Genomic DNA, 9654 nt, shown 5'->3' on the forward strand with positions numbered 1-9654 from the left:
GGTGCAAAGCAGATGTCACGCGTGTGCGCTTTATCGTCCCAGGTATCTCTCACGACGACGGCTGCGGTGCTTTGCGCCTCAGACGGGTTTCCAGACACCGCGCACCAGATACTCTACCCCGCTGTGCGTGTGCGCTTGTGTGTTCGGAAGAGGGAGCGGAGTACCTGCAGTAACCACCGATAATGCGTCGAATTAGGAGCCCCCGGCGCCAAGAGACGCCACTGGGCCATATAACGCTTTTATATTTGAATGTCAATCGTTATCATTCGTTTGTGGATTAAATGAATACCATGGGAACCCAGGTGTAAATATGATATCAATTCATTTTTAACTCAATTGAAAAAAAATTAAAATATAAACAACGTAATTTTATTGTAATCACATTCTTCTTTGAATATATTGGATAAGAAAAATATTATAGGAATATCAGCCACATACTTTGATATTGAACAGAAATGCATAGGCTTTATTTTATTTATTTTTAAATACACGCATGGGAGTGCGACCAAAGAGGCGCTAAATGAAATAAGGGTAATTTCGGACACTCGTGCGTCTGTGTGCTTGTGAACCCCGATTGAACGAGGGAGCCTCGAAATAGAACAAACCAAGAATCTTTTACAATCTGATAACGTGCACACACACAGTTAAACGTTCCCGTCCAGTTGGAAATCGGATCGACTTTCAGACCCCAGCGTCCTGCGCGTAAAACTTGTGAGTGTGTGTGTGTGTGTGTGTGAGTGTGTGTGTGTGTGTGTGTGTGTGTGTGTGTGTGTGTGTGTGTGTGTGTGTGTGTGTGTGTGTGTGTGTGTGTGTGTGTGTGTGTGTGTGTGTGCGCGCGCACCCCCCCCCCCCCAGCTCGTGGTATAAATAAGAAGCTGCGCAGCACTTTGACAGTTCTGGAGGTGAGTCACGTCAGACAGTTTAAGCCCCAGTTGCGCACCGCCGGAGATCATAACGTGCGTTTCTTCCTCCGTGGACCGACTGGAGGGTGTTTACAGGAACCCGCTGTGTAGTTTCGAGGTACCCGGTGTGCTGTGCAGAGTGACCCGTGGTCTAGAGGGACCCGGTGTGTCGTTACGTCCGCTTCAGCCAGAGTGGCGTTCACTGGCGGCCCGAGCAAGCTGGATTCCCGGAGCTCCTCACCATGTCTGGCGGGTTTTAGATACTCCATGGAGCACGCCAACCTGTACGAGGTCGCTCCTCGGCCTGTAATGAACAGCCTTCCCCACGGCCAGCAGAGTGCCTGCTACAAGGAGCCGGGGCTCGGCGAGTTCCGCCACCTCGCCGAGATCTGCGAGAACGAGAACTCCATCGACATCAGCGCCTACATCGATCCGTCGGCTTTCAACGACGAGTTCCTGGCCGACCTGTTCCACCACAACTCCAAACAGGAGAAGTTGCGGCTGATGAGCGGCGAGTACGACTACGCGCACGGTGGGAGCCCTGGCGCCGCGCCACCGCTCTACAACGGCTACGCGGATTCGTCCAAACTGGAGCCCATCTACGACACCCCCTCTGCCCGGATCAGACCCGTGGCGATCAAGCAGGAGCCGCGGGAGGAAGACGACGTGACCCGGTCAATGGCGGCAGGCTACCACCACCACCCTCACCAGCACCACCAGCACCTCCCGCACCTCCAGTACCAGATTGCGCACTGCGCGCAGACCACCATGCACCTTCAGCCCGGCCACCCGACGCCGCCTCCGACCCCGGTGCCCAGCCCGCATCACCCGCAGCAGAACGGTCTGCCCGGGGGCGGGTCGATGAAGATGATGATGGGAGACAGGGGCAAAATAAAGAAGCACGTCGACAAGAGCAGCCCCGAGTACCGGCTGCGGAGGGAGCGCAACAACGTGGCCGTGCGCAAGAGCAGGGACAAGGCGAAGATGCGCAACGTGGAGACGCAGCATAAGGTGGTGGAGCTGGCCTCGGACAACGAGAGACTGCGCAAGAGGGTGGAGCACCTCACCCGAGAACTGGACACTTTGCGGGGGATCTTCAGGCAACTCCCCGACGGGTCCTTCAAGCCCATGGGCGGCTGTCCTCAGTGACGCAGGACTTCTACTAATGTTGGACTTCTAGAAAAACAGACTTGTACAGTGGCGAGCGCTGGATTATAATGGCTGAAAAAAAATCATCTGACAGATTCTGCAAAACACTTTGTTTTCTCGGAGAGGCCAGGCAGCTGAGGTATATAAACGTGCCTTTATAAAGACATTATAAGCTCATTCCCCGCGCCTACACGGTGGACTGGCGGGTTGTGTTGTGCCTTTTTTGTATAAAATATGGTGTGCTATAGTCACACAAAACCCATATCCGTGCAGCTAAAACTGGGGGCATGATGATTGGAACCAGTCCTTGATGCAAGTCACCAACTCTCATCATTTCTCATAATGCTGAAAAAAGTTCACAGTGCGTGCCTGATGGCTCTATGTCTATATGTTTCGACAGTATATCCTGGCTATAAACAACCTGCATTTGTACAATTTACAAGGTACAGAGTGTGTGATGGTGGGAAGAATGCCAAAGACAGATTTGGAATTGAAAAAAGAAGTCATCTAAAAAAAATGCTTCAATTTGTAAAACCTATATTATTTTACGATTCCTCCACTTCAAATTGATATATTACGGTTTAGGTTTTAAGTTAAAAAAAACAACCCATATTATTATATATACATACCATATATATGTATATATAATAAAATATATACATTTTATAAATATATATGTGGGTTTTACAAATTAAAGTAATAAAAAAAGGTGATCCAGTGATCCAGTGATCCCCCACCCCATCTGTTGGTACCTGCTTGTTTTATGCACAAATTATCATCAGAGAACACAACCAGATTAAGCACATTGTATTCCCTTTTTCCAGAACGACATATGGGTACTGATCTTTATATGAGTCACATGGTTTCCAAACCTTGTTGACTATTTATGTGTATTTCATTTACAAATGTGAAAAGGGTTCTACGCAACATGTTGCCATCCTGTGTTCTTTATTTGTTTTGGACAATCTACCATTTCTTGCACTCAAGCTGACTGCACCACCCCATACCCCTAACCCCTCCAGTGCCTTTTAAACATTCCCTTAAATTTGATCAATTATATCTTATATCCATCTGGGAATTTATCAAATACTTTAAAAAGTAAGGAAAAGGAAGCACTTTGTTTGTAAGCTCCAAACTTTTGAAACCACTTCTCAACTGTAAAATAAAAATAAACAAAATAAAAACCTTGTGCATTCGTATATTTTACGTGCGTGTATACACCAGAAAATCTGAGGAAAATTGTAATAAATGAAACCTGTTTCATGTGACCTGTCCTGACTTCACTCTTTGCATCAGACACTTGGCTAATTCATTTTTAAAAATGTGGAGACTTCATAAGCAAGTGCCATGGCATTTATTTGTGAGATTCCTAAATCAACTGGAAAATAAGTTTTCCCTCTTCCACTGATAGTATGGTATAAAATAAGATGTTCTCTAACTCATCTCATTTAGGGTGATTTCATAATTAATGAATAGATTTTATTTTTGTAATTTAAACTTTTTTCTTTTTTGAAAATTTCTTTAGCAATATTACCACTGTTGCTTATTTTCTTCCCAATAAAAGAGACAGAAAGAGAGAGAATTTTGACTAATTTGTGATAATATTTATATGATATGTTTCTTTCTCTCATAGAGAAAGATAGATAGATAAATAGAAGGGTGATAGATAGATAGATAGATAGATAGATAGATACATACATACATACATACATACATACATACATACATACATACATACATACATACATACATAGATATATAGTAGTCATGACATAAGAGCAGTGGCTATTTACAATCGCAAAGCACAGACAGTATATGAATGGTTGGTTTCACAAAAGTGTCACCCAATTAGATGTTAAGAGTAGAATAGAAGCCCCAAATGATTGCTGGTTATCTTTGTGGCCACTTTCACTATTTTACCTAAATGTTTAGAGTGCAGGAGCTCCAGATCGTGGTTGGTTGGAAGTAAGAGTAAAAAGATAAAAAAAATAAATTGCATATGTACACATCTATCCATAGTTAACATGGAGTAGCACTCTGCTAATTAGTAGTAAGCACACAAGTGAGCTCCTTGTGGGCAAATGACAGTTACGCTAAAGTAAGTAAGTACGGGTAATAGTAGCAGTGGCAAATTTTATAGAAGAATGGTTAAGTACATAGTAAAGTTAAGTATATACTATTTATAATGATTTATAATGCAGAGTGATATTATAGTGACCAACGTATAATATAATGTAGTAGTATAAAATCTATTATAGTATGATATAACATAGTATAATGATATGATGATATGGTAATAATATTGTGAAGTAGTATAGTATAATATAATCCAGCTATAGTCCAAACTGTAATATAAATACCCATCGGAAAGAAATAATCCATTCAAAGTACTATAATGTCCGGAGAATGTATAATCCAGGCTAAAATGTCATTGAAATGTACGTGTGAAAAAAAAACCAGTCCATGTTAATAATCCAAGTGGTATTCTAAATGTCCTTGTGCAAGACATAATCTAGGTTATATGGTATGATGAATGTACACTTTCGCTATTTTTCCAGATAAACTAAATGTTTAATCCATATGATGGTTGGTTACCTGTAGAGTAGACTAACCTAGACACTTTCACTATTTTACAAGATAAAACTAGATGTTTCGTTTTTGACAGGAAATTATAAATTATCGCAATTAATTGCACTGATATTAGGCAAATAATCACAATTTTAAAATGTACTCAAATTTGACTCTTAAAGATTTTTTTGATTTTCAAAACAGGGCATTGAGTTATAGCCATACTATGATTTCATTATTGAGGAGATCAACACAAAATATTGTTTTTCAAAATGTATTTAATGGCATTGTCACCATAGAAAACACTATGGCAAAGTATCTAAGTATTTATGTATACTTTATTGGTCCCTGCATTTACCCTGCATTGCATTGCTGCTGCTAAACTCTTGACCAGGCCCTCCAAAAGGTCTCCAGTGACACAGATTCTCATTGCTCTTCGCTTGCTCCCATCAAATTCAGAATCCAGTTTAAAGTTCCTGTCATCGCCTATAGAGCTCTGCATGGTCTGCAAGCTCTGCACCTGCCTACATTAAACATCTACTGCAGTCCCATGTCACCAGCAGGTCTCTAAGGTCCTCTGATCAGGGTTTTTTGGTTGTTCCACGATCAACACTTAAAACTAAAGGAGACCGTGCTTTTGAGGTTGTGGCTCCTAAACTTTGGAACTCTTTCCCTTTGGAGTTAAGATCAGTGGATGCTGTGAAGACTTTTAAAAAGCAGCCCAAGACCCATTTGACCCAGATTAGTTTTGTGTAATTTGTCTATTTCTATTTTATTCCTAGTTTTATTGTGTTTTATGTATGCATGTATGTATGTTGTATGTATGTATATATGTACTGTATATTTATGATTATCTGCCTCTGTGAAGCACTTTGTGGCATCCCTGCTCTTGAAAGGTATACAAATAAAGTTACTTACTTACTTACCCATCCTAGTATCTGACGTATCTAGCAGTGGGTTGCCATGTAGCGGCTCTCCACATCTTGACTGATACCTTGGTCGGGGACATTGACAGGAGAGTCCCTGACATGCATGTCTTTAGTTTGGTTCTCCTATTCCTTTGCACTGAGGCAGTTGCTCAGACAAACAAGTTCGTTCACAATGACATGATTTATCTTTTAAATAAAACGTCCTGCAATTCCTAGTGGGGCCCATAGGGGGGCGTGGACCCCAGATTGGGAACCCTCTTGAATATAAAAGTCTGTGTAACATGAAGATTTTCCTATTTAACCACTTGTAATGTGATTGTTGATAGATTAATATGAAATGAACACTGAGGATGAACAGGATTAAGAATGAGTACATTAGAAGGACAGCTCAGGTTGGACAGTTTGGTGAAAAAGTGAGAGAGGTGAGATTGAGATGGTTTGGACACGTGTGTAGGGGAGATGAGAGTTACAGTGGGAGAAGGATGCTGAGGATGGTGCTACCAGGCAAGAGGAAAAGAGGAAGACCAAGGAGAAGGTTTATGGATGTGGTGAGGGAGGACATGGGGGTGGTTGGTGTAAGGGAGGAAGATGCGCAGAACAAAAGGTATGGGAGACAGATGATCCGCTGTGGCGACCCCTAAGGGGAGCAGCCGAGAGGAGAAGAAGAATTGAACACTGAATTTCCCCTTCGGAGGATCAATAAAGTACTATCTGATCTAATATTATCTTCAGTAATATATCATCTTATCTTGTCTTACCTTTGAAGCAGTGGCTCTCAGCGCTGCCGCTGTATCTCGATTGTGAGTTATGGACATAAATGAGAATATCTGTTGAATATCTCTAGAAATCGGGAGTTTTACTAGCCTGGGAACCAGACAAATCTGCAAGCTCATCTTTCATTTGTTCTGCAAAATGCGTCTGGCCACCCTCCCATTCAAACAGATTTCCAACAACCTTTCCATGGTCGGGCCAGTCACAACCGTGTATCTAATATGGGGCGGGTTTGATACAATGACGATGTGGAAGAGAGCTTTTGACGCTTACCAAGATGGCTGCCGCTGACGTGGAAGGGTCTGTAGAATCTGCTATCGCGACAGTAATAAACAAACTAGATGGTATATTTTCTCCGAAAAGCTTTTGCTGATAAGAAAGATGTCTTTGCTGTACTTCGACAGGATTTGGTTAAAGTTTGATTTACCAACTCACTTGCTCAGAGCTACCCGTTTTGTGTTATTGGTTGGAGGTCTATCCAATTGTGTAAAGAGACATTTTCGTCCTGCCCGACATTAAACAGCAACGTGCAGGTCTTTGTGAATTTGGACGACCGCATCTGCAGTGCAGAGGATGTCTCTGCGAGCCATTGGCCGGCAAGCATTTCCCGTGGATGGAAGACATTAGTTTTCTTCTCCTCTGCTTTTGATATTCTCTCGCCTGTTCTGTCCTTTCTCACCCCCCCCCCATCACCACCACCACCAAAGTGATGAACTACAGCGAGTTTGTTCTGGACGACCTGGCTGGACTCCAGCGTGATGCATTCTTCCAGGGGGAGTGAAGCGGTTCTGATAAGTTGTGCAGAGGAAGTCCCCCCCCCACTGGTATGTCGGCGAGGGTTGGACGGGGCAGGTTCCGAACAAGAGATTTGCCCCAGAACATTTGGTTAATTTCAAATTCTCGCTGTTTGCCATCTGATATATATGAATATGTTCACCTTTCAGTGACTTCTCTGAGTGTGTGTGTGTGTGTGTGTGTGTGTGTGTGTGTGTGTGTGCGTATGTTTTTGTGTGTGTGTGTGTGTGTGTGTGTGTGTGTGTGTGTGTGTGTGTGTGTGTGTGTGTGTGTATGTGTGTGTATGTGTGTGTGTGTGTGTGTGTGTGTGTGTGTGTGTGTCGGGGGGAGGCACCAGGGACCTGAGGCAGAACAACATTTGCACACATTTGTGTGTGTGTGCGTGCGTGCGTGTATGTGTATACACACATGCTCGTGTCTCAGAGAACCTCTATCCCACTATCGGCATGTCTGCTCTGTTTGTCAATCCACTTTTTTCTATTTATCCTTTGATAAAAATTAACCAGCTCCTTTCTTTGACTTGGCGTTGGCTGAGCTGATATGTGCGGAGGGGCTCTTCTCGAAAGTACCAACTCTCTCTGCCAAATTCAAGTCAAAGTCTTTCCCGAAGAGGCTGATCAGAAGGTACCAAACAGAAGTGATAATGCTAAAATGAGATTCAAATAAATTAAAGCACTCATTTTAGATGGGTTTTTTACTATGCAAAACACATACATTTGCGTGTGTGTGTGTGTGTGTGTGTGTGTGTGTGTGTGTGTGTTTGTGTGTGCATGCTTACATCTAAACCTGTTCATATGTGCATGAATGTGTTAAGGTGTTTGTAACAAGCACACCGGTGTGCTAATAGGTGCGTAGGTGTGTGTTTGTGCTTTCATACATGTGTCAGTATGAGCAAATAGGTGCTTATTTGTGTGTGTGTATATGTGTGTGTGTGTGTGTGTGTGTGTGTGTGTGTGTGTGTGTGTGTGTGTGTGTGTGTGTGTGTGTGTGTGTGTGTGTGTGTGTGTGTGTGTGTGTGTGTTTTCATACATGTTGGTGTGTGCACATATGTGTGAGTGTGTGTATAACCCGTCTTAAGCTTATCTATTGTGATACTGCAGTTCTATCATGTCTGCCAGGCCTAAAGGAACAGAACAATCCTCCAGGAGAGGAATCGCTCCGTGTGTTTACTCAAGTCTTTCTATTGGCTGGCTTTTATTGGCTCTCGATGAAACTACAAGGAACACTGGCATATTTGTGTTTGTGTCTTTGAGAGCCACATTCTGCCGTGGTTTTATGAGCCAGTCAAGGAGGAGATTAATAATAGGAACGCTAGCAGCTGCATGCGTCCATTTATTGGATTTTTTTTTTAAACGGCAAGCCTTGGGGACCGCTATGCTCTGCCGTCTTGACACGTTTTTGTGTCTCACTGGGACGACTCAGCAGATTTCGGCTCTTGTAGCATCCCATCCGTGTTTGTATTGGAACAAACTGGGATTTTCATCCCCCCCCTGCAACCGCCCTCAGCCCTCCTTCCCCATTTGACAGCTGACTGGATACTGTTCTGCTGTTTAACTGATGGAAGAACTTATCTATGTATTTACTTTGGTGCGTGGATGGTAGAGGAGCATTTAATTTGGTAAATAATTAATAATAATTCTGCACTCAACTTTTAATTATGATTGGATCAACTCAAGAAAAATGCGTGAATTTTTAAACCTGAATTTTTAGGGGGGTTTCTAACTTTAAAGTCGACATCTTAATTTCTCCTTTTTATGTTGAGAAAGAATAAGTTCATCCAATAACTCCAATGACTTTTTTTTGTGTTTTCAGTGTACTATATACTTTTGATATGATTGTAGTATACTATACGGTACATGTTACAGTATGTATAGGCATGTATGGCATAGAAGCATACACCAGAATGTAGAAATACTTCAAATGCATCGAGTTTATGAGATTAGTAAAGTATGTGACACAACGTATTGATTATATCACATGATGAAAAAAAATTTAAACACAAAATGAGCACAAAAAATTAATAATCAATCTCTAAGTCTCTACGGAGCGTAAGATGGCTGTGATTCTCAATCTGTCAGCTTGTGTGGTAAAAACGTGGGTTTAGCTCCTGCCTTCACAATCGCAACATTCAGTTTATTCGCGAACAGCTGTACCAGACATCACAATATGAACAATCGTGTAAACAGTTTATTCCAAATATCTGTCTCGGAGCAGGAAAACTGCTAAAATCAAGCTGTGTGTGTGTAAACGCCACCTGGCTGAGTTCCGAGGGTGCTTCCAATAATAAAATAACACAGCATTCCACATTCATGGCATAACAAAGACAAACAGTGGCATGTAAAGAGGACACAGGGGTGGGTTTACTCCAATCCATCATCACAGCAAAAGAGGAATTTCCATATTTTTCCACTGTGAATAAAATGGGCACAGAGAACAGACTAAGCTGAGCCCCTATTGTCTCTTTGGTTCGGGGAACCAGCATTCTCCATCTCCGGGCTGTGTTTGGCGATGACATAGATTTAGATTTACGATTGGATGTT

The 9654-nt window shown here is 42.5% G+C and overlaps 1 protein-coding gene across 1 annotated transcript; it reads left to right on the forward strand.

The window, feature by feature from the left end:
- The first annotated feature begins 916 nt into the window (after positions 1–916).
- cebpa (CCAAT enhancer binding protein alpha) lies at positions 917–3267 on the forward strand. The gene has a single exon (XM_079997670.1). The coding sequence runs from the start codon at positions 1170–1172 to the stop codon at positions 2049–2051; it is 882 nt and encodes a 293-aa protein (XP_079853796.1). The 5' UTR covers positions 917–1169; the 3' UTR covers positions 2052–3267.
- Positions 3268–9654: the final 6387 nt, after the last annotated feature.

This window comes from Zeus faber (genome assembly GCF_960531495.2).
Source record: "Zeus faber genome assembly, chromosome: 3".
Classification (NCBI taxonomy): domain Eukaryota; kingdom Metazoa; phylum Chordata; class Actinopteri; order Zeiformes; family Zeidae; genus Zeus; species Zeus faber.

What these genes read in the sequence shown, in the direction of transcription:
- cebpa (XM_079997670.1), top strand. Translation starts at nt 1,170, where the DNA reads ATGGAGCACGCCAACCTGTACGAGGTCGCTCCTCGGCCTGTAATGAAC.